The sequence below is a fragment of the Ovis aries genome, chromosome 13 (assembly GCF_016772045.2).
Source record: "Ovis aries strain OAR_USU_Benz2616 breed Rambouillet chromosome 13, ARS-UI_Ramb_v3.0, whole genome shotgun sequence".
NCBI classification, from domain to species: domain Eukaryota; kingdom Metazoa; phylum Chordata; class Mammalia; order Artiodactyla; family Bovidae; genus Ovis; species Ovis aries.
The window spans coordinates 69784701-69808566 of NC_056066.1; the positions used below are offsets into that span (position 1 = coordinate 69784701).

Consider the following 23866-nt stretch of genomic DNA (forward strand, 5'->3'; position numbering starts at 1 on the left):
CCGCTCAGGCCCCGCCCCGTCTCCGCCCGCAGGAGCCGCCGCCGCCGGGGTCCGCTCGCCCGCCGCCTGCGCCGCCGCCGCCGCCGCCAGCTCGCTCCCGCCGGGCCTGCGCCGCCGCCGCCGCCCCCGGCACCCGAGCCATGGCGGGCGCCGCGTCCCCCTGCGCCAATGGCTGCGGGCCCGGCGCGCCCTCGGACGCCGAGGTGGTGCACCTCTGCCGCAGCCTCGAGGTGGGCACCGTCATGACTTTGTTCTACTCCAAGAAGTCGCAGCGGCCCGAGCGGAAGACCTTCCAGGTCAAGCTGGAGACGCGGCAGATCACGTGGAGCCGAGGCGCCGACAAGATCGAGGGGGCCAGTAAGTGCGCTCCCCCTCGCTGCACACCCCCGGCTCCCCGGGCCTGCTGCGCGGGCGCGCGCGCTCGGGCGGCGCGGGGTCTGCGCCCCGGCTTGCGCGCGCCCGGGGGCCGCCGCTGGAGAGACTCCGGCGAACTTTCGGGCCCCGCCCCCGCCTCGGCCAGGGTGGTCACCGGGGGCGGGGGGCATCCGGGTCCTCAGTCACCTGACAGGACACCCCCTCCCCCAGCAAGGGGGGGAGTGTTCCAGGCGCTTTGCCCAGAGGCCTAAAAATCCTAGCGAGTTGGAGACCAGCGGGGCCGGCGTCGGGTCCCCCGACACCCCGGGAGCGGTGTCGGCCGAGGCAGTGTCCTCTCCCCGGCAGCCGCGGAACCGGAGGCCAGACCAGATGCACCGTTTTTCCAAAAAGAGCAATCTGGTGCACCTCTGGGCCTCACGGCCGGGCTCCTACTTACAAAGGAACCTTTGGGTTCCCCAAGTAGAACTTAGGCAGCTGTTGGCGTAGGGCTGGTTTTGGAGCAGAGCCGGGCCTACTCATCTCTCTCTTGGGGCCAGGGAGGAAGGTGGTCTTGTTTGGTTTGGAAAAGCCCGAGAGGAGGCAGTGGATGTTTTTCCCGCCGCTTCTTTTGTCCTGAAACTGAATTTTGGAGGTCTGTGTGCGTGGGCAGACTCCCAAAGCCAGGGCAGGGAAAGAGGCCAGCCTTCCCCTTGTCCTTTGGAAGCACATTCTCCAGAGCTTGGCCCCAGAAAGCCCAGCCTCGCTGCTTCGTGTCAGGTACTCTTCAAGAGGACGCAGCCAAATTGGGGTCCAGCTCTTTGTGTCCTGCGTCCTGTGGCTGGAGGGAGCCAGGAGCGGCTACTATTTCCTGCCTCTTTGCTGTCCCAGACCTGACCTTGGCTGCTTCTGGGAAAGAGTGTGTTGGGGGATTTTGAAAAACCCCAGATCCTTCAGAGAGTGATTCCACTGAGTGCGTGCCTGTGCTGTGGCCGGATGGGCCCCCCAGCTCTGCCCTCCATTCGCCCACCTCCAAGTGTGAGATGATGTGTCTGCAACCCCAGGCTGTGGGTTGCTTCCTGCAAGAACCCCCTCTACCCCCACCCCCACCCCGAGACTGGAGTTAGAGCCAGGCTCAGAATTAGGACTGTGTAGAGGAAGAGGGTTCAGGAAGTGACACCCCCCAAGAGAAGGTCTTCCAGACCTTGGGTATGGCGTGTAGATGACTGAGGAGACGGGGAGGAAGGAAGGTCTTGTGGTGAGACAGCCATCCTCAGCCACACACTCCAGATCTCACACAGCTGCTGAACTTCCACACGACAGCCACCTTCCTCCGTGACCCCTCCTCGGGCCCTGGCAGCCTGCAGGAGAAAATGTTAGAGAATTTGAGAGGCTGGATTCCAGAGTGGAGGAAGGACATATCCTGCAGAGGACTGGAGGGACATCACCCTGGCGTCAGACTCCAGGCATGGCCCTTCCATGTGTCTGTGGATTCCCCGGGCTCTCCTGAATTGGTAGCAGCTGGCTGAGGTTCCCAGGTAGACTTCTCCTGGCTGAGAGGCTGTGTTTCACACCGTGCATGGGACCAGCAGGCAGTTGAAGTGCAGCCCAGCGGTTGAAGGCAAGGTTGGGTTTGAAGCCCGTATGTATTAGTTGTGTATCGCCCCCAGCCAGCTAGTTCTCTGAGCCTTAGTGTCACCATCTGTAAAGTGGGAGTAATAATATCTCCACCAAATGGGGTTATTCTAGGGGGATAAAGGAGAGGATTAATGTAAGACAATATACGTGGGCTTCAAATCCAACCTTGCCTTCAACTCCTGTGCTGCTGGATACGTTCTAAATGTTTAATAAATGTAAGCTGTTATTCATGACAACGGTGATAGACTATGACTGTCACTCTTAGACTGGGACTGTGTGGCTGCACAAAAGGGTGAGGGAGCAGGAAGGGAGGAGCACAGGGACCTAGCTCACATTTCACTGAGATCACTACCCGGAAAAGGGAGGAAATGGTTTTGTTTTGCCCCGACCCAACTACTAGTCACCCCCCTACCACGTAGAGCAGGGTATGGAGTTGTCTTGAGGAGACTTGCACATCTATCTCCTGGGCGGGTGACTCTCTTGTTTGTAAGTTGGGGCCTGTACAGAAGGAAGGGGTGTGGAGAGGCAAGGGGCTAGTCCACCAGGTCTCAGGTCTTGGGGGCTGGAGGCAGGAATGCCAATTACCTGATAACCGCAGACCCTGTGGGTGGGTCCGTCAGAGGGGTGCAAATTCAGTGACAGCTGGGATTTGAGAGGCCTGCCTGGAGCCTGGGCAGAGGAGGTAGAAGGGGCCCTGGCGCATTGATAAATTGGAGCCCAGGATTGAAGGAGTCTGGGTGAGAAGCCTCGTGGACACTGGTGTGCAGTTCAGGCCTTGCTGACGGAGCCTTCCACTGAAGCTGCCCCAGAGCCGCCTGTTTGTGGGTGCATCTCATTGCTGGGTTCTGATCCCTGCAGCCGCCTCTGTAGGTTCTGAGGAAGTTTGGAGTGCCAGCAGGGCCCCTTGCCACCTGGCCTCTTGCCCAGGTGCCTCAGATGCCTGGCCTTTTCCTGCTGACCCTGCCAGGGTACCACACAGTGTCTGTAACCTGGCCAAAGAGCGAGACACTTGTGGGACTCTCAGGGTATCCGTGGCCCTGCAACGAGATGGGGTTCAGTGAACGTGCACGGTGCTCACGGCGAGGACCTCATTCTGGCCTGACTCCGCGCCCTCTCTCTTTATCCTCCTCTTGTGAAATGGGGCCGGCAGGTGCTCACGTCGCGGGTGGGAGTTTGGTTTAAAAGGGGTGGGGTTGGTACTGGTTGTCACGGTGGTGTGACAGGAACCAGGTCTGTGTTTGGCTTTTCGTGTTACAGATACTGACATAAATGAGTACAGAGCAATTACAGACTTCCTGCTGAGTGCTACAGAGACTTGTCATGTTTTCTTGGCAGATCTGCTAAGGGGCCCAGGGGGTGGTCTGGAGTGCCACCCCACTTCACAGACAAGGAAATGGAAACGCAGGGAGCGCACTGTGCTGCCACGTGACAGCCTCAGTGGGACCCAGCCCCCCGGCAGCTGCTGGCCGGCCAGTCCCAAGGGCACTCTGTGCCCTGGGGTTGTGCTCTGAGCGGCCTCAGGCCCCAGTCCTGGGGTCTTCACTGATCTTCTGAAGAGAGACCTTCCTGTTCAGACTGTATCTGACGGGCAGCCCCGGCCTTCCTCAGCTGTGGCTCCACACTTCTGGTGCCTTCCGGGTTGACATGTTCAATCAGGGGTCGCTGTGGGCACAGTGGCTCCGGTGGTGAATCCACGGGGGGCCAGCACTTCGGGAATTGCAGCCCCAGGTTTCCATCTTTGTTTCTGCAATCGATACCCTTTTAGACACCAGGCCTCTTTAGGTGGTGAATCAGAATAGGCCCTTGCCTTCAGGGAAACTGAAGTGTACAATGGTGGCGACAGTTCTGCTCCCTTTGATGCCGGGGGTGGCAGGGTGGCAGAAGAAAGCAAACTCCCCGGACAAGGCAGGCAGGCTCGTGGGGGAGGCATCATAGGGCCCCGCAGTCTGAGGCCTGGCCCCTGTGGCTGTCAGACTGTGCAGGAGACAGACCTCAGGGTCAGCTCTGAAGGCTGAGCCCAGGAAGGGCGGGCCTGTGTCGTCGGGGATTTTCCTTTGCTGCCTGCCGGGTTGGTCCCCGTGGGAGAGGGGTAAGAGCACGTGTCCGGATCTCCACAGCTCACCATCCTCGCCTGTGTGTTTCCTGTCTGACTATAGTTTTTCCAGGGGAAGTCAGAGCTCTCAGTGTTTCCTCAGCCCCCAAGGCTTGCCCTGATGTGTGGGTTTCCAGGCCAGCCTGGCCAGGCCCCCTGTGCAGCTGGGGCTTTGTCTTCCCTCTGAACTTAGGGATGGGGTTTGCTGTGCCTGGGAAAGCTGAACACACCACGCCGGGGCCCCCCAGCACCTCCAGCTTCTCCCCTGTGTGCGCGCCGGGGCCCGCACATATGTACATATATGCACAGGCTGGAGTCATCAGTTAGAGAGCTTGGCCGCTGGCTTGTTTTGGGTCGCCCCTTGGAATGAGGGGCATTTGCTTGCTCAATAGATACTGTGTTGAACACCTCCTTTTTGCCCAGTACTAGGCACTGAGAGTTCAAAAGATGAACAAGACCTGGACTGGGCTGTTGAGGAACAACGTTTGGAAGAGGCAGGTGTGGGGACGTGTAATTATAACCCCACGTGTTCCGTACCATAATAAAGGTCCGTGCCCAGAGCTTCCTGTGTGCAGAGGAATGAGCTCTGCCCAGCAAGCGGGGGGTCTAGAGGAGAGAACCAGGAGGGCTTCGTAGGGTAGGTGGCTGGTGAATGGGCCTGAGTGGTTGGGGACCTTGCCTGTGCCCTGGGTGAAGCCCCGAGGGCCACTGCACAGGGTGGGTTAGGGGGCAGCGTAGGGAGGGCCGTGGCGTGCCAAGCCTCGTGGGTCATGCTCTGTCCTGTAGCAGAGCTGTCACCAGAGGCTGAAGTGGGATGTTGAGGTTGAGAGGTTGAGGAGGGGGACCCGGGAACCGCTGCGGGAGAGAGCCGATGAGCACGGCACGCCTTGTCTCCTAGCGGGCAGGCGGATGAGCGGTAATGGAGGCGTGGGGTGGTGTCTGGAGGCAGAGGAGCCGTAGTGGCTGAGCACCGGGGCTCTGAGCGCTACACTGCCTGGGTTAAAATCCTGCTGTGCAGCTCACTTGCTCTGTGACCTTGGGCACGTGACTTTCTCTCATCTCTAAAAGAGGGATCGTAACAAACACATTTTTCTCGTAAGGGTTTTGTGAGGATTTGTTGAGAATGTGTAAGGTGCTTGGCATCGAGTGTAGCGTGTAAGTGCTTCACACGTGGGAACCCTGACGAGGAGGAAAGTGAAGATTAAGTGGCCCAAAAGGACCCGTTAGTGGAAGGGAACAAATGTCCATGTGGTGTCAAGGGGGCTGGCTGCCACGTACTTTGATGTGGGGACCAGGAGGCCACTTAGCCCCTCTTTCTTGTCATCGGGGCTGTTTGCCACCCCTGGCTTTTGCAGGGTGTCAGGGCAGCTGACTAGGAGCAGCTGCTTCGGTATCACACGAACACATCAGATTAGTCTGTTTCTGAGAACTTCGCCCTGATAAATGGTATCTGAGTCCATTTTTGGGAGACCCCTGACTGCCAGGAAAGGCTTTAACGCCGGCACCTCATTGTGCTAGGGCCTGTTTTTGCCTCTCCTGTCACTGTCCGTGTTGGTCTCTATTAACTCATGTTGTCTCTTCCTACTCTGCCCTTTTCTCTGATGTGGCTTCAAAGAGGTCAGTGAGAGCTAGCGCTGGAGGGAAGAGGTGAGGCCTGCTGTAGCAAAGGCCTGATTCTAGGGGACAGGAGACTTCCCCCACTGCCTGTCCTGCTCTTGGAACTGGAGAAGTCAGTGGGGACTTTGAGGGGAGTCCCAGGAGAAGTGGGGCGGGGAGTACTCGAGCTTCCCCAGGGGGAAATCTCTGAAAGCAGCCTGGTAACAGGTAAGAAGACTCCAGGCCTAGCCCAGGGTGAGGAGTGGTCCCCAGCAGCTGGGGCCAGAATCAGTGAGATTTGGGTGAGAGTCTCAGCCCTTCTGTGCCTTTGGATACCAGGCACCTGAAACTGATCTTCAGCTGTCAAAGTCATTTCCCCCCTCACAGAGTCGCCTGCTGACAGTGGTCAGGTGAGGTCCATCTGAGAGTGAGAGGTGGCACCTGCCAGTGAGTACAGCACGGGGCCCTCGTGGGTGCTTAACGGCTCTTGGTTTCCTTTGCCTTCACCGTAGCTAACCACAGAGCTCCGGTTCTTCCCACCACCACGCTGGCCTCGAGGCCACTCCGACAGCCAGGGGCTGGAAGTCTGTTACTTCTTTGTTCCCTCCCTGAGTCTGTTCACAGAGGTCACAGGCAGGAGAAAAATTGGGTATTTGAGTAGTGCATTGGTTCATGGAGCATTTTCTCATCCATGGGGTGTTAAAACTCCACCACACCTCCCGCAGAGAGGCAGGGATGCCAGGCTCCCCCTTCCAGAGGAGGAAACCGAGGCCCCAAGGCGAAGGTCACCCAGCGAGTTCATGGTGGTGCTGAGACCAGGGCTGGAATTCCCGATTCCCTTTGCAGTGTTCAGTTGATCCCTCCACTCTGGGGCAGGTGACAGTGGGTGTTGTAGAAGAACAAGGTTTTTTATTTACCTGGATGGGGCTGTCTGATTTCTCTTCCGCCCCTTGGCCACATGCGCTGTTTGGCCAGCCTGGGCTTCGGTCTGGAGTGCTGGACTCAGTGGTTCCCTTGAGAGACTCAGGCTCCCTCTGCAGTCCCCCCTATCGAACCGCGGTCCCCTCTGCTGTGTGTGTGGGGTGACCGGAGACCTGTGCTCTGACTTGCTCTCCCTGGGTTATGATGACAGCTGCCCTGAGCCCCTGCCTGAGAAGTGGGAGCCTGGGGCTTCGCGCTCGAGGTGCTCTGAGAAGGGCCTCTGCGGGACCCAACGACAAGCTGAAGCGTGTGCCCTCGTCCGCGGGTTCCTGTGCTCATCCCACGTTGAGCGTGGTGTTCGTTCCCATGTTCGGAGCACACCGAGCCAGACGTGGTCGCTCCCACCTCTGACCTGTTCACTGAGGCTGCATCTCCAGCGTTGTGTGCTTTCCATGTCACCATAGCTACCCTTTCCTTTTTTTAAAAAAAAGGCCCGAAAACAGCTTTCTTGGGCCCCTGTGGCACATGAGCAGGTGAGACGCTGCTTGTGCCCCCGACGGGACGCTGGCATTCACTGGTGTGCCACGTGCCGTGGAGGCTGACGGTAAACATAGGGGACGAGGCTCCCACTGCCAGAAAGGAAAAATGACGAGAGGTCTGGGCGCTGAGAGGGACGCAAGCCAGGGCAGCTCCGTGAGTCTGCAGGGGCGGGTGTGCCATGTCCATCCCCATGGCTGACAGCGGCCGTGGCTCTCCCCCGTGTAGGTCGTGTGCGCCTGTGTTTGTGCAGAGGGTTCTCAGTGGCGCTGAGTTGGCCCCGGATGCAAAGCCAGAACACCTCGGGCACATGAGGCCTGAGGGGGTTGGAGAAGGAGGCCGGGGGGAGTTAACTCCTGACACATGGGCATGGGGCACAGGAAGGGTGGCCCCACGGTTGTGGCAGGTAGATTGCAGCCTGTGGGGGTCAAGAGGCGGCCTGCGCTGGGGTCTCGGAAACAGGGAACTTGGTGTTCCGGCTCCGAGATGTTGCAGCTGTGCCCTCGCCTGATTGTATCTCCTCCTTCACCCCAACACACGTGTCCCTGCTCACGCTGCCACAGCTTCCTGCCATCAGCCCAGGGTTTTAGGGCCGCCCTTCACGGCTGAGTATGCTGAGTCTCCAGAGGGAGTGGGCCCGAGGCCGCCTAGAGATGGTGCCCTTGGCCCCAGAGGGAAGGAAAGACGTGGGAGGGGACTGGGCCGCGCGGATGCTGCAGGTGGTCGCTTTGGGGGAGGCCGAGGCCTCGGGGGTGTGGCTCAGAGTCCCCACTTGCCTTCCTGCCTCTGCTCTAGATGGCCTCCCTCTTCTCGTGCACCCAGTGCCTTTCGAGGCGGTGCTCGGCTCGCCTTTGAAAGGCTGCAGTGGCTGAGTGCCCAGCACAAGTCCTAGCTCTCCCCGCCACCCCTCGGCACCCCCTGGAAGGGCCGTCCTGGGGGAAGCAGGGAGGGCTCCTTTTTATAGCCCACATGTAGGCTTTGTATAGGCTCTGCGCTTCCTTCCGGGCCCTTCCCGGTGTTGGCCGGTGGCCCTGGCTTCAGCAAGACTCAGGATGCAGAGTGAATGGGGCAAAGCTTTCTTTTGCAGGACTGGCATCTCCCTTGCCGAGCCAGGCCTGGCACCAAGCAGCCTGGGGTTAGGAGGCAAGGAGGGAAGGTGACCCATTCCTTGATCCTGGGAAGCTTGCAGTTTGGAGCGTGCGGAAAACCATGAGAGCCCTGGGCCAGCAGGAGACGGTTGCGCCCAGTGCTGTTGGCTGAGCCTGGGGCTCCAGACAGCATCAGCCTGCCCTTGTGGGTCGCTCCCCCTGCTGGCTGGCAGGCTGGCGTTGGCTGGAGGGTCAAGGCGTGGGCTCACTGAGGAGTGGCGGTCTGACCGAAGCTCCAGGCCCTGGCAGACACCCGACCAGACTGGTGAGGGCTTGGGCCTGGGCGCATTTGACCACTTGTTTGTGTGAGATCTAATTCTAACTCAGCAGGGGCGGGCCATGCGTGTTGGGGCTGGCTTCCTGTTTTCCTGGACACCTGGGGATATGGCTGAACTGAAATGTCCTGAGGGAAGTGGTGCTTTAAGAGGTGTGCCCCCTCCCCCCCACCGCCTGGTTCACAGTGGCCTTGGCGTGGCCTTGCCCGTGGCGGGGAGTAGGGCACTGGCCATCCTGGGCCTCTGGCTGTGGGCGTGTGGTGGGCGAATTCTAACGCCGCGGGATGAGTGACTTCAGCCTCAGGCCTAGAGAGTGTGGGCCCGGGTTCCTGAGTGACTAACCCTAGGAAGGAGGAGAGGGGCTGGGCACAGGTCCCAGAGTCGTCTTCCCCGCCTACTCCAGGGCAAGAGGTCAGTTGGGAGGTTGGGGAGCGGCAGGGGCAGGGGCTGACGAGACCCTCTGTGGGGCTCTGCAGACCACGTGCCCCCATTTGTCATCCAACTGTTAGGTGGTAGCTCTGCTGTGCCAACCCTAACACAGTAAGAGGGTAACACGCCTGTGTTCGCTCGTCAGCTCCTAGCTGGGACTGTGGCCCTTCTTGGGAGCTCTGAGCATGTCCACGATGGAGGTTAGAACAGGTTGCAATAGGTAGCTCTCTCTGGAGTCACTCGGGCCTGTTGAGGCCAGCAGTGAAATAGAGAGTTCCCTCCAGTGGGAACCCCTGACCCAGGCTTGTCCCTGATGGCGTCTGGGTCCTCGGCCTGAGGACTGGCCCCCCCTGTAAGGGTGCGGCTCTACAGGCCAGGGCAGGAGGCTGGGAGGCAGCTGTCTGTGCTGAGAAGATGAGGCGGGAGCTGTCTTAAGAGGGTGGAAGTAGGGAATTAAAACCAGGAACGGGAGGTCCCAGGGTAGCCACCCCTCTCAGCAAGGGGGTTGATTTTGAAGAATCTGAGCGGGTCTTCCCAGGGAGACGGGGAGCGGGTGTTCCCTCTCACCTTGGAGGGGGCAGTGTCCTGTGTGGTGTGACCTTGCAGGGCCTCAGCTCCCCCGGAAGCAAAGGGAGGACAGGCGAGTGGCCGGGCTTGGGCTACTGTGGCCCAGAGGGAGTGGCCCGATCCTGAGGCGAGGCCGGGCCAGCGGGTCTGAACTGGGAGAGCGGGTCAGTGGGCAGAGGAGAGTGTCGGAGTGAGCAGGCCTGTGACGTAATGACCCTTTCCATTGTTCAGAGTGTCTCCAACCGGGACATTCAAGGTTGACCTTGTTGGGGATTTAAGGGCTGGCCCCACATTTCCCCCCGTGGAGAGAAGGGCCCGTGCTGGCAGTAATACAGAAACCAGAAAGGCGGGGAAGCAACACGGGTCAGTGAGCTCCACAGGGGAAGGCCTCCGCCATTCCCCACCCTTACCGTAGCCCCTTTTCAGCCCCCAGCCAGAGGACCCTCTCACTTCCTTTTGGGGGTGGGGGAAAGGCCCCAGATTTTTTCTTTCTTCTCCTAACGCAGTCCATTCCCTGCTAGGCACTGGGGCATTTGGTTCACGGCGTCAAGGACCTTATGCTCCAATGGAGAAGGTAGTCAGAGCCTTAAAATACACATGGTTCTCACTCACGTAGGTCCTTGGTAAACGTGGTCATTAATATAAATAAGGCCAGTAGGGCTTGTTCAAGGATTAGATTGGAGAGTGGTGAGAGTGTACGGAGTCTAAAGGCACCTCTTTGGAGGTGAAGCTGTTAACTGGCAAGAGGTATGGCAGGAGGCCTGGTTTTGGTGAGGGGTTGACTGAGGTATGTGCTTCCCAGGTGGCGCTAGTGGTAAAGAGTCCCCCTGCAGTGCAGGAGACACAGGAGATGTGAGTTCGATCGCTGGGTCAGGAAGATCTAGAGAAGGAAATGGCAGTCCATTTCAGTATTCTTGCCTGGAGAATCTCATGGACAGATAGCCCATGGGCTCACAGAGTTGGACACGGCAGAGCGACTGAACACATACACATGTGACTTTGAGGTAAACAGGCAGAGAAGGCAAGTAGGCAGTTGGCTTGAAGGGTCTGAAAGCTTACAGTCAGGGACTAGAGTAGGGCTGTGTCTGTGAGTTGTCTGTGATTGGCAGTGAAAGCTATGGGCCTGCGTGACGCTGACTGGGGAGCGTGGCAGACACAGGCCATCTAGAAAGAACTTGGGCAGCATCAGCCTGTAGAGGGGACAGAGGTCAGCATGCAAGGGGCTGCCTGGGGAGTCCTGTGGGCCTGGGCAGAGAAGTTGATGCAAGCCCCTGCTGCACTTGGCCCCCTGTGATGTTGCTGGCCAACCTTCCCTCCCCTCTCATCCACCAAACTCTGAATGTCCTTTTCCCCAAACATTTGATGCCTTGGCTTTCGTGCTGGAGAACCTGGGTGGGCTGGTCCTCCCAACCTGCCTTCTGTGGACAGAGTGGTCCGAGACTCCCGAGTCCAGCTGCTCACTTTCTCTGGCTCCCAGCGCCACCGACACCTCCCTGTTCCACCCTTTGTAGGCCCTCCTAGTTATCTGCTTCCCCATCTGTTTCCTCCACTGGGCAGGGGCTTTCTGACTTTCTCAGGGGCAGGAACTCCAGTGCCTTATTGATCTCTGTTTACCCAGGACCCACCCTGGGGCCTGACCTGTAGTTGGTGGAGGTTTGGTGCATGTTTGATCTGGGTGATGGAATGAGAGAATAAGCCCGGTAGATAGCTACTCACCTCTCTCCTGGCTTTGAGTTCCCTGGGTGCGGGCCCCTTGCCCTTCCTTCCTTTGGGGCCCAGGCGTGCTGTTCCCACCTCTGAGATGAGTGGGATTCATCTCTCATCCTAGGGAAGAGGGCTGCCTGCCTGGATAGTGTGAGGGCTTCCTGGGATGGCCCTGCTTCTCCTCTGCAATCCCAGTGTCGGGGTGGCTGCTGCTGGGTAGAGGGTCCCCATTCTGCTGTGAACTACCACGTGACTGTGACAAGACTCCTGGGAGCCTCCCGTTTCCTCATTGCTCCAAAGAGGAGATTCACCTAGAATCTAGACTCCAGGCATTTCCCAATCTGGCAAGGATCCTTTACAGCTGTGACTGAAGCAGTTGCATGGAAGGGGCAGGGTCCCATGTAGGAGGGTCCACAGACCCCCATTCAGCTCTCTGAATGGTCTTTACCTGCTCTTATCTGTCAAGTGTCTGGGGAAGGATAATGGGCAAAACTCTGCCAGGAGCAGATGCCGAGCCCTGCCTAGGGTGGACCTTGCAGTCAAGGGTTCTGCTGGGGCTTCCCTGGCGTGCTGTTCCCACCTCTGAGATGAGTGGGGGTCATCTCCTGAGAGGGGTCTAGTCCTCTCTCCCCTGCTGTCTGGTCTGCAGGTGCTGCTGTACCAGGAAGGAAAGCGAATAAAGCCCAGCCACACCTTCTGTTTGTTGCCTGACCTGTGACCCTGGGTCTCCGAGTTTGGATCCTGGTCCTCTGTGAAATAGAGGCCGAGAGCTACCCACCCCTCGGCTCTCACCTTTCTCCCTGGGAGCTGCTCCTGACTTCTGCTGGAAGAGCAGGGGTGGGGTCGGGGGCAGGGTGAGGATCCTCACTCCTGGTCCTTGGGCAGCAGGCAGCTGATGCGGAAATTGCTGGCCGTTCCAGGCCCAGCAGATTCCTGTCCCATCTGTGTCCTGGTTGTCTTGTCTTGTCTTTGGCCACCTCGGTCCTTCTGAGCTGTGAAGCTCCAGGCGCCCTGGGGTGCAGAGCCCCTCTGTCGCTGGCTCCTTGGGGTGGGCAGCAGAGGTGCCGGCCAAAACTCAGCTGGCTGGCAGGGTGCTTCCCTTTCGTCCCCTGGGGAGCAGAGCTCAACTCCATTTGTGCCCCCGGGCCCCCGGTGTGGTGTTCTTTGGAGGGGGGTGCCGGAGGCCACTGACTTGGGGGGTGGGGGCTGGGAACAACCTGGCCATGTATGTGGAGAAGGCGTGAACGATGACAGGTCATTTCTGGGAAGATCTGTGCAACTCTCCTGGCGCCTGGGACCCGCTCTTTTCAATCTCCTGGTGGCCTTGGCATAGAGCCAAGCAGGGCATGGTGCTCAGGGAGCCCTGCCTGTTCTCTTTTGTTTTCCCCAAAGCACCATTAGCTTCCCAGGGTTCCCACTGCAGGAACCTTTGTACAGGAACCTTCCAGTGTTTGCAGATTGCTCTGGCCCCCAGGGGCAGGGTCCTACCCCCACTGGGGCTGTTCTTTCTCCTGTCTGCATGGTCACCTCACTGACCACTGCACTTGCATATTTGTTGTAGCACCTCAGCCTTTGTTACCCCAGTGCAACACCTCTTCCAGGAAGTCATCCCTGATACCATCTTTGAGCATCTGTGGCCTCTTAGATAATTAGCTCTGGTGTCTAACTCTCGTGTTCATTCCCGCTTCTAAGCACTCACTCAGCATGTTGAGGCCTCCTCAGGGACCTGGGAATAGGCAAGTGTGGTTTTTTCCCTTGTGGAACTCAACAGATCAATGACCTTGACACCAAGGAGGCACCAGACAGTGTGACCAGAATAGGGAGAACCAAATATGCTGCTGGACCAGGCATGATGGAAACTTAGGTGAAAAGGTGGGCCTGGCGCGTGCAGGGGCTCGGAGGTCAGAGGCGTGCTCGGAGCTGAGGTGGGATGGGGGTCTCTGGGTCTCGTGACCTTGACCCAACTTGGGCCCTGTTGAGGGGTGCTGCTGGGCCTCGCACACCTTCCTCAGGTGCCTGTGGGGCTGAGCATCCACATCCCACGGGCAGGGGCAGTGCCAACCCCAGGGGGAGGGACCTGTCCTGGTAATGCTCACCGCTGTCAAGTTTTCTAGATTAAAAAAAACTTCTCATGTTTATCATGACTTTGTTATTTTAAGTTGTAAAATATATTCACATGCATTTTTAAAAATTGGTATTATTTACTCGTTGGCTGTGGTGGGTCTTCGTTGCCGCTCGGGCTTTCTCTAGTTGTGATGAGCAGCGGTTTCTCCAGGTGCAGAGCGCGCGGGCTTGTTGCTCCATGCCGTATCTTCCCAGACCAGCAATTGAACCGGTATCCCCTGCGTTGGCAGGTGGCTTCTTAACCACTTGACCACCAGGGAAGTCCTACATGCATTTTTTCTACACTTAGTGTCTTTTGCAGTTTCTGCCAATTGACTTATGTACCTTTCAAAGGGAAAATGCTCTTAAGAGAAATGTTTCAGCGAATGCATCTTTCATATCCAGAAATTTCCGTTTTCGTTCTGTGGTGGTGGCTTTCTTGACCAGATCGTCGTCATTTGGGGGTTTAGTTTTCAGCGTGTCCTCATGTCCCTTCCTAGCAAACTTGCCTTCCTGTTTGTGTAGTCCTCTGTCTGCATGTGAAGGGTTTGCGGCGGGCCCACCCCTCACTGAGGCCTTCAGTTTATCCCCACGCCACCCGAGAAGAGGCAGACTCGCTCTAGGCCCAAGCTATATGCTTGGAAACAGGATCTGAAGCTTGGCCTTTGTGATTTCAGACCTGTCAGTGTCCTGTTCTGGTCCCTCACCATAGGCACGGTGGGGGTGGTGTGGGGCTGTGGCTGCAGCCGGCCGGGCACACGTTTTCTGGCTTAGAATATGTGCCCAGATGTGAACTCGGAGGCTCCACGAGTCCCTGTCTTCCCTCACAGTGCCCCATCCCTGTGAGACCGCATTCGGAGCTGGGGAAATGGCTATTGGATTCTGTTCCTTGGGCCCAGGCAGTGGTGGGCCAGCTTCACCCTGCCCAGGCTCGGGTTCACTGCCAGCGCTTTGTCTCCCCTGCCGCTGACTCACGTGGGCCCCGTGTCGGTGACCCTAGGCACATAGGAGGGGCTGTCAGACTTCCCGGGACTGGTGGCTCCTGGCAGGGCCCTTGTGCAGCCCTGTGAGGTGGGAGGAGCCCCCAGTTTACCGGTGAGGAAGCTGAGGGCAGGAGAGCGTCTGCTGCCTGGGGCCACACAGCTCGAGGGCAGCCCTGTGTGGGTCCCCTCTGCCAGGCCCGGGCCGCCTTCAGAGAGGGTGGTCGGAGCAGGCTGGCTGAAGGAGTCGGGGGAGGTGGCCTGGCATGTGAGGCCAGTCCTTGGTCCGGGCGCGGGTGATCCCCCATTAGCCCAGAGCCTCTCAAGGAGGGCTGCTCTTATTTCTTCATGAGAGTTTGTGGGCGGTTAAATGCCAGGGACCAAGCCCCCTCCCTGCCCAGGCAGCTAATCTTGTCACTGTCTACCATGGCCTTGCTTGGAATGGTGAGGCCCACGCTGTTCCTGAAGCCTGGGAGCCTCTGCGTGGGCCTCGGACACCTGGTCCCCAGAGGAGCGCTCACTGTGGCTTCTGACGGGCTGAGGTGGTTGGGTTGTGCCAGTACAGCTCCAGGCCCCTCTCGGGGGTGGGTGAGCTTGGGGGTGGGTCTTCGTCATAAATGAAAGCCGCGCTCCCTCCTGTGGGATGCCAGCCCAGCCTGGCTTCAGGCCCTGGGTGTGGGAGCCTGCCCTTATCCTCAGAGTCGCCATCTCCAGCCTGGCCAGGACCTCCCGGCGCGGCCAGCCTTTCTTCTCCCCGCGTTCCTTGAATGCTGTTCACTGAGGTTGTGTGAGGGGATGAGTGCTGGGTCCTGGGTCTCCTGCCTCCCCACCTGCCCTCCCTGCCCCCAGCTCCCAAGTCCTGGGGGAGTCTCTCTTCCTGCTGTCCTGCCCCGCTTCAGGTCTTACCCAGACTGTGTCGGGGGGGGGGGGGGCTCCTATCCCCTCCCTGAGACTAGGACAGAGGCCGCGAATGTCCCAGGGAGTCACACCCCCCACCCCGGGCTTGGTGGCCGTCCCTGGCTCTCAGGGAGAGGACCCTGCTGTATTTATTCTGGGAGGCAGAGGGCAGGGGTGAGGCGGAGGGTGGGGGTTGGGGGTGAGGCCAGAGGTCACACAGGATGCAGCTTTTAAGAACCTGGTAGAGCCTCTCCCCCATGTCTCGTCCTTCCAGCCTGCGGTTGGCTCGATGGCTTTGAAGGGCATCAGGCCCAGGCCGACAGCTCCAGTGAGGGCAAGTGCAGGGTGTGGGCAGTGGGAGCCTGGGAGACGCGGGCACCTGGCCTGGGGCTGCGCTCTGCCTGCCTGGTCCCGTCCCGGGTGGGAACGTTCTCTGCTGCCAGTCTGTCACAGTGGATGTATCCTGGAGCACGGGGCAGGCCGCAGGGTCACCCAGGACCCGCTGGCAGTGTGTCGTGTGGGGGCACCGCGGCGGCTGCCCAGCTGCAGGCCCTGTGGTTGCCCGCTGGGCGGTAGCCACATCATAGACTAACTGCCTCTAGTGACTGGTGGGCAGCTGCGCAGAAGGGCCCAGACTGTGGGCCGCGAGGCCTTGTTGGCCTGTGTGCGCTGCGTGTGAGGTTGTGTGCCTGTGTGAGGGGTGGGGAGCATGGCAGCAGCCCTGCACCGGAAAGGCGCGCTGGCTTCTGTCTCAGGGCAGGGTTTGTGGTTATTCTGTAGTTTCTGATCTGGGCATTTCCCGTGTTCAGCTCTTCCTCCCGTCCTGGGAGCCCTGTCTCCTCGGACTGGGTCTCTGACTCAGTCTCCCTCCCTGCCCCCTGTTTTCACCTGAGCATAACTGTTTATTTTAAGAACTCCACTCCCGTTTTTGCTGCCCCTCCCCCTGTTGGGGTGCCTGCTTTTCCCTTGTTTGTTCAGTCATTCAGCAAAGCTCTGGATGGCCTTGCCGGCCCTGGGAAAGATGAAGAACCCACACAAGTGCCCGTAACGGTTACTGCAGGGGCTGTTTCCAGAGTGGATCTCTGGTGGCAGAGAATGGCGTCTGGGAGGTGGACCGTCCCTGGCTGGGGACCGAGGTGAAGGATGGACAGGAAACGTGACTGCCCTTGGCCTCAGTCCAGCTGGGTTGGGATGGAGCAGAGAAGGTGGGCGGGCGGTAGGGCACTGAACCCCATCACAAAGTCCCTGAAGGCCGAAGGAGCGGTGGGTTCTCCCTCATGAGCCACCTTGGGAGGATCAGAATAACGTCTACACAGATTCAGGGGCTCGGGAAGGATGGCTGGGTGGTGAGAACTGGAGGGCCGACAGGAAAGCAGGGGCTTCCAGCTGGAGGACCAGGCCCCGGGGTTGCTGAGGGCATGCAGTAGGGGTTGGACCAGCAGTGCTATAGCGGGGGCTGGGCACAGGCCAGAGTGAGGCCACTGTCTGAGGTGAGGGGATAGATGGGGCACGGCTGTGGCTGGAGGGACTGGGCCTCTCAGAACTTTCCAGCCAGGGTGGTGTGTGCTTGGGCCAGGAGTGCTCGTGGGAGAGGTGGGCCCGGCAGCGTGCTGGCAACGCTTCTGGCTCCAGGTCTTCCGGGCCAGTCTGGGTCGAGAGCATCTGAAGAGGCTCCAGAGCCAAGGGAGCACGCAGTCATTTCTGGCGGCTACGCCAGGCTTCCCTCTTTTGACCTCCTTGAATCTGTGTCTTCATCTGGCCTTCATCCGCTTAGGGTCCCAGCCTGGGGACTGTGCAGTTGTGCCCTCTCCAGGCCTGGGGTCACCGCCTTTGCACCTGCTCCAACCTCAGACCCCCAAGACCCATCAGGGAGCTGGAGGGAGGCTTGAGTGAGCGCCCACCACATGCCACCTACAGGGCTGGGCGCTCCGGGCTGTTGGACTTGGGAACTCAGCAACCTCTCCTGGTGCCGCCGTCCACCACCTGCCTTCACGGGGACACAGAGGGGTCAGAGTGGTGGTCCCTGTGCCGAGGTCACGCAGCTAAGGTGAGCTGGAGCTGGGAGTCTAGTCCTGGCAGGCCCACCCCCTGAGTCCACACAGGTTTCTTTTACCACCCTGCCTTCTGGAGGAATTCAGTCAAGCTCTTTGCTCTAGAGATGGTAAAACCCAGATGGAGGGAAGTTAAAGGAGGCACTCGGCATGGTCTGAGTTAGTGGCTGAGGCGATTTGTCTGTTGCTCGGATTTGGTGCTTCCCTGGTGTGAGCTGGGTGGCCAGGGTGGGAGCCATCTGTGGGCAGCCCTGCTCTTGCTGGGACTTGCTCGGGGATGTTTGGGAGGGGGGTCGTTGGGGTTGCACCAGGTCTGTTGGCCCAGTGCCTGCTCCCCGCCTTGGACTCTGAGACCCGTTTGGGCCTGCCCCTCCCCAGCGGGAACCTTGGGACTTCACGATTCAGTTGGTGCACTTTTGTGTCAGGAAATGGTCCTCACAGACTTGCGGCCGCAGGTCCCCGTTTCTTGTTCTCGAGTCCGGCTTTCTCCAGGTCAGAGTGACCCGTCTGTGTTGTCAGGGAGGCAGCGTGCACAGCACAGAGCTCCCTGTTCCCCCAGACCCCCAGCTTTTAGCAGAGCTCTGCCTGTAGACTCAGCGTAGCTCTCTTCCCTCCCCGAGTGGGCCTGAGTGGTCTTGAGTGCCCCCGAAGGGGCCGTCTCTTTCGGTGGTCTTCTCTGAAGAGAGTGTGGGAACGAGCAGGGAGCCCAGGCACCCCTGCTCACCGTGGGAGGCCTGAGCCTGACCTTGGCCTCTCCCCTGCCCTTCCAGTTGACATTCGTGAAATCAAGGAGATCCGCCCAGGGAAGACCTCACGGGACTTCGATCGCTACCAAGAGGATCCTGCTTTTCGACCAGACCAGTCCCACTGCTTCGTCATCCTGTACGGAATGGAATTCCGCCTGAAGACCCTGAGCCTCCAAGGTGGGGCTGAGGAGCTAGAGGAGGTGGGAGGTTGGGGGGCGCAGCCCAGCCCCAGGCTCAGCTCTTTACCCCCTGCTTGCAGCCACGTCTGAGGACGAAGTGAACATGTGGATCAAGGGCCTGACTTGGCTGATGGAGGACACGTTGCAGGCGGCCACACCCCTGCAGATTGAGAGGTGAGAACCCGCTCCTGACCGGTGAGGTCAGGGCGCCGGGCCCTCGGGAGCAGGGCAGGGACTCCCGGGCCTCTGCCCCCGAGCTGCCTGCTAGTCTCCTCCCCAGGCCTGGCCTCACTTCAGGCTCCTTCTCTCCCACCAGGTGGCTGCGGAAGCAGTTCTACTCCGTGGACCGGAACCGTGAGGACCGGTAGGTGCTGAGCTGGGGCCCTATCCCGGTAGGGTGGGTTGGGGCGACCAGAACAGTGGCCCCACTTCAAGAATCGGAGGACCTGTCTCAGCACGGCCAGGGGTGGGCAGGCCTCTGGTACAGGCACTTCCTGCAGTCAGCTGTCCGAGGGCCTGTGCCAGCTGGCGGGGAGGCCAGCGACGATAAGCCAAGTGCACCGCCACTGTGGGCAGAGGCAGGTGTGCAGAACCAGCTCTGGGTGTGCTATAGTGTTTTGGGGGGGTGCCTTGGAGCTCACTCAGGACTTCTCTGGTGGCTCAGACAGTAAAGCATCTGCCTGCAATGCAGGAGACCTGGGTTCAGTCCCTGGGTCGGGAAGATCTCCTGGAGAAGGAAATGGCTACCCACTCCAGTATCTTGCCTGGAAAATCCCATAGACAGAGGAGTCTGGGAGGCTACAGTCCATGGGGTCACAAAGAGTCAGATATGACTGAGCGACTTCACTTTCCTTTTCCTTTTGGAGCTCGTGGCTTTGAGGCCATGGTGTAACAGCCAGAGGGGCTACAGAATTGTGGGACAAAGGCCAGGTGATGGATGAGGAGGACCGCTGACCGGGGGAGAGGCGGGCACCACGGAAGGTTTTGAAGAGAAGAGTGACGTGACCTGAGGTCAAGTGCACAGGGCGGCCGGTGGGTGGAGAGCTCACTTATTAGGAAGTGGCTCCAATGCTCCCAGTGAAAGACGGTGGTTAGTGGGGGTGTTAGGAAGGGGTTGGATTTCGGCAGGGCTATATTTTGAAGATAGAGCTCAATGGAATTTGCTAACATATCAGTTTTGGAGCATGAAGTAGAGTTGAGGATTATATTAAGCTTTTTGGTCTGCGCATCTAGAAAGGTGGGGTTGCCACTGACTGAGATAGGGAAGGCTATGAGAGGGATGCATTTGAGGGGGTGAGTCCCGTGATGCCCATAGATGGTCAGGTAGAGGTGTTGAGCAGGCAGGTGGGTAGAACAAGCTCGGGAACAAAGTGGGCCCGAGATGCGACCTGAGGAGCACAGCACGCAGGGGGTTTGGGAGGCTGGAGGCACCTGCAGGCAAACAGCAAGGAAAGAGAAGAGGGCTGGTGGCCGATCCCAGCCTGGGCTGCTTGTCCACTGGGGCCTGGGGCAGTGAGGAGCCCAGGAAACCCGGAGGAGGCGGAGCCCTGGAAGCCCAGAGAGGAGGGACTGGTCAGCTGCGCCACGCCTTGTCACGTGGGGTGACTGAGAGCTGTCAGTGACCTCAAGGCTGACAGTGGAGGAGTGCACGTGGGGTCCGGGGAGTGAGAGGAGCCTGGATGGCTCCTTCAAAGCACTGCTGTGAGGAGGGGCAGAGAAGGGGCAGCTACTGGAGAGGAGGCAGGGCAGATCGGCGTTTTAGGGGGAGTGGTTTCAACCTGAGTGTGATGCTGGTGGCAAGGAGCCCACAAAAGGAAGGCTGGGTGAAGCAGATTTCCTAACCCACCCCAGGAGGGCCCTGCCGGCCCCCTCCTGGGTGACGGAGGCCAGGCCTGCGCTGGCTGGAAGAGAGCAGGACCGCCAGGGAGGGAGGGAGACATGCCCGCCTTCCCTTCCATGCCACCCCCTCCCAGGAGAGAAGGCCTCCCTGTCGCCATCTTTTTCTTCCTGTTGCCTGGCCGACCAGGCACAGTCCTCTGCCCCATCCTTAGGCAGGATGCCTTGGAAGGCAGGGCACTTCTGTGAGACCCTGGGACCGTGCCTTCTCACCGCTGCTGATGCTTGGCTGAGATGGGTTTTCCTCTCCTCCCTGAGGAGGCCCCAAGTCCCTGGGCAGTGGGCGGGGAGTCCTGCGAGCTACCTGCCTGTGATGGCACCCGGGTTTGAGAGTGAGGCTGAAGGGGCCCCGGGGAGCCACGCAGGGGCTGCTTCCCTCTGTGCCTGGAGGCCCGGGAGAGGAAGGGCCTTCCCTCAGTCACCTCTGGCTCTGAGCCAGGCTCACCGTCAGAGCTGCAGGGCCCAGAGTGGTGGTGTTTACCTGCCCAGCCGCAGGTGGACTCGGCCTACAGGTCAGAGGTCATGAGAGGTGGGGCTGAGGCCGCTGGCGGTGTCCCTGTCTCCTCAGGATATCGGCCAAGGACCTGAAGAACATGCTGTCCCAGGTCAACTACCGGGTCCCCAACATGCGCTTCCTCCGGGAGCGGCTGACGGTGAGGGCCTGCGGGCCGGCTGCAGGCGGGCGGGGAGTCCAGCCGCCCCAAGCCCCGGCGGGCCCTGACCAGCAGTCCCGCTCTGTCTCTAGGACCTGGACCCGCGCGCCAGTGACATCACCTATGGGCAGTTTGCTCAGCTCTACCGCAGCCTCATGTACAGCGCCCAGAAGATGGTGCAGGAGCCCCCCCACCCCATTCCCGCCCTGCCCCGCCCCCGCCCTGCTCTGCCACACTCCATGCTCATGCCCTGCTCCCACGCCCCTGCCCGTGCCCCCACCCGTGCCCGCGCCCTCCGCTTGCCTCAGCCTTGCTTGGGGGCGGTGGGGTGCCGTGCCTCCAGTGCTTCTCCCTGTGAGGCCTGCCCCTTTGTGTTGCCCCAGCCTTTCTTCCCGAGAGCCCCTTGCCCACAGGGCTTCCCTGGGTTCTCGTGCTGACCCAGTTTTGTCTCCTGCAGATGGACCTTCCCTTCCTGGAAGACAGCACCCTGAGGTTTGGTCTGAAGTGGGGAGGTGGGCTTCTCCCCAGGCCCCCACATCCCTCCCCTGGTTGATTCCCCGTGGATGGTTGGGGGTGGGGGACCCTCCTGGACCGTTCTGGGCGCCGCCTTCTGAGGGCCCCCCCCGCTGTCTGTGGTCCGCGCTAGCCAGCCAGCCACCGGGCGCTTCCTTTCTGTCCTGCAGGGCAGGCGAGCGGCCGGAGCTGTGCCGGGTGTCCCTTGCTGAGTTCCAGCAGTTCCTCCTCGAGCACCAGGGGGTAGGACCCAGCTGGGCTGGGGTGCCGGTGGGGGTCCGGCTCCCCAGCGGCTGGAGGCCTCTCACGCATCCCCCTCTCCCACCCCATCAGGAGCTGTGGGCGGTGGACCGGCTCCAGGTGCAGGAGTTCATGCTCAGCTTCCTCCGAGACCCCTTGCGAGAGATTGAGGAGCCTTACTTCTTCCTGGATGAGGTCCGCCGTGCCCTCCTTCTGGACTGACCCCCTTCCTGTACCAGCCGGTGCCGTGGTGCAGGGCAGGGGCTCATCTTCTGTTCTCTCCACATTTGTTCCCGGGTAGTTCGTCACCTTCCTATTCTCCAAGGAGAACAGCATATGGAACTCACAGCTGGACGCGGTGTGCCCCGACACCATGAACAACCCCCTGTCCCACTACTGGATCTCCTCCTCGCACAACACGTGAGTGGCGCCCTCAGCCCCTGGCCCGACCCCGGGAGGTGGGGCTTGCCTGACTCCCCGCCCCCTGCCTCCCTGTCTAGGTACCTGACCGGGGACCAGTTCTCCAGCGAGTCCTCCCTGGAAGCCTACGCTCGCTGCCTGCGGATGGGCTGCCGCTGCATCGAGTGTGCGTGGGGGCCTGGGGCGGGGGGCCCGGGGTCCGGGGCGGGGTGGACGGGGAGATGGCGGGTGGAGCCTGCCCGCTTGACTGTTGTCCCCTTGCTCCCCAGTGGACTGCTGGGACGGCCCAGACGGGATGCCAGTCATTTACCACGGACACACTCTGACCACCAAGATCAAGTTCTCCGACGTCCTGCACACCATCAAGGAGCATGCCTTTGTGGCCTCAGAGTGAGCGGCCGGGGCTCGGCCCCACCTCTCCTGGGTCCCTGTGAAAGCCCCCCAGGCCCCGGCCCTTCCTTCCACCTCCTGCCAGCTGCTGGAGCCCTTGCTGCCGGAGCTACTCACTTCCTGCACCCTTGGCCCACCTGCCTGCTCCGTGGGCCCTGCTCCTCAGCCTGTGGAACACACTCAAGCTCTTCATCTTCAGAGATCAGTCCTGTAGCCCTGGGCCTGGGAGGTGGTTGTCCTGCCAGCTCCTTTCCTGTCAGAACCCAGAGAATCACCTGTGCTCCGCGTGTTTCACTCCGCAGTTCCTACTGTTTCCCCACACCGTGGTCACTAGCCTCTCCCACCTCATTGAGGGGATCACCAGGGGCCCCCAGTAGCTAAACTTGGAGGCTGATCATCACCGCTCCTGACATGAGTGTAGGATGTACCACCTCGCTGCCGGGGCAGCTCCATGAAGGGACCAAGTCTGGGGATGCCTGTCTGTGGCAGTCCGAGTTGGCCTGGGTTTTTGCAGCACCCATAAGTTCTGCCTCTTCTCTGGGATAGCTCCCCTCTAGGGAGAACCTTGGGCCCTAGGCCCCTGACGCCTCACTCTGCGAGGGTCTGAGCCATGACCCCTGGGAATCACGGGGTCTCCTGTGTTACACGCTGTTCCCCTGCCCTGCAGGTACCCGGTCATCCTGTCTATCGAGGACCACTGCAGCATTGCCCAGCAGAGGAACATGGCCCAGTATTTCAAGAAGGTGCTCGGGGACACACTCCTCACCAAGCCTGTGGACATTGCGGCCGACGGGCTCCCCTCCCCCAACCAGCTCAAGAGGAAGATCCTTATCAAGGTAAGTCTTGCGGGGCGGGGGGGAGGGGGGCATGCCTTTGCTTCAGTGGTGGGTCCTCCAGGACTGGAGGAGGAGGTGGGGGCCTGGGATGCCAGTCCTGGCCTGTCGCCCACAGCACAAGAAGTTGGCTGAGGGCAGTGCCTATGAGGAGGTGCCTACATCGGTGATGTACTCTGAGAACGACATCAGCAACTCCATCAAGAACGGCATCCTCTACCTGGAAGACCCAGTGAACCATGTGAGTGCGGGGCCAGGCTGGGCCAGCAGGGCAGCCACACAGAGGACTCTGTCACAGGCCCCCCGCCTGTCTCTTCCAGGAGTGGTACCCCCACTACTTTGTCTTGACCAGCAGCAAGATCTACTACTCGGAGGAGACCAGCAGTGACCAGGGCAACGAGGATGAGGAGGAGCCCAAGGAGGTGAGGGCTGGCCCAGGGCCGGGGTCTGGGTTGGGGTCTGGGTCACCGAGCGTCTCTGCTGTCACCCTCCGCCTTGCAGGCCAGTGGCAGCACAGAGCTGCATTCCAACGAGAAGTGGTTCCACGGGAAGCTCGGGGCGGGCCGGGACGGGCGGCACATCGCCGAGCGCCTGCTCACAGAGTACTGCATTGAGACCGGGGCCCCGGATGGCTCCTTCCTCGTGCGTGAGAGCGAGACCTTCGTGGGCGACTACACTCTGTCCTTCTGGTAAACCTCCTGGCTCAT

General features: G+C 60.2%; 1 protein-coding gene across 3 annotated transcripts in view; it reads left to right on the plus strand.

The window, feature by feature from the left end:
* PLCG1 (phospholipase C gamma 1) overlaps positions 1 to 23866 on the plus strand; it is a 33527-nt gene that overhangs the window by 486 nt on the left and 9175 nt on the right. For 2 of the 3 annotated variants that reach the window (XM_027977196.3, XM_027977197.3), the window contains exons 2-17: positions 33 to 357; positions 18060 to 18212; positions 18295 to 18388; positions 18531 to 18578; positions 20679 to 20763; positions 20856 to 20939; positions 21221 to 21255; positions 21447 to 21519; positions 21610 to 21711; positions 21818 to 21936; positions 22017 to 22102; positions 22206 to 22326; positions 22994 to 23162; positions 23278 to 23400; positions 23480 to 23581; positions 23661 to 23848. In XM_027977196.3, coding sequence (XP_027832997.1) covers positions 141 to 357; positions 18060 to 18212; positions 18295 to 18388; positions 18531 to 18578; positions 20679 to 20763; positions 20856 to 20939; positions 21221 to 21255; positions 21447 to 21519; positions 21610 to 21711; positions 21818 to 21936; positions 22017 to 22102; positions 22206 to 22326; positions 22994 to 23162; positions 23278 to 23400; positions 23480 to 23581; positions 23661 to 23848 — 1799 coding nt within the window. In that variant the 5' untranslated portion in view covers positions 33 to 140. Of the gene's footprint in view, positions 1 to 32; positions 358 to 2406; positions 2476 to 18059; positions 18213 to 18294; positions 18389 to 18530; positions 18579 to 20678; positions 20764 to 20855; positions 20940 to 21220; positions 21256 to 21446; positions 21520 to 21609; positions 21712 to 21817; positions 21937 to 22016; positions 22103 to 22205; positions 22327 to 22993; positions 23163 to 23277; positions 23401 to 23479; positions 23582 to 23660; positions 23849 to 23866 lie in introns of those variants that run through there. The other variant, XM_042230134.2, reaches the window with a different exon arrangement.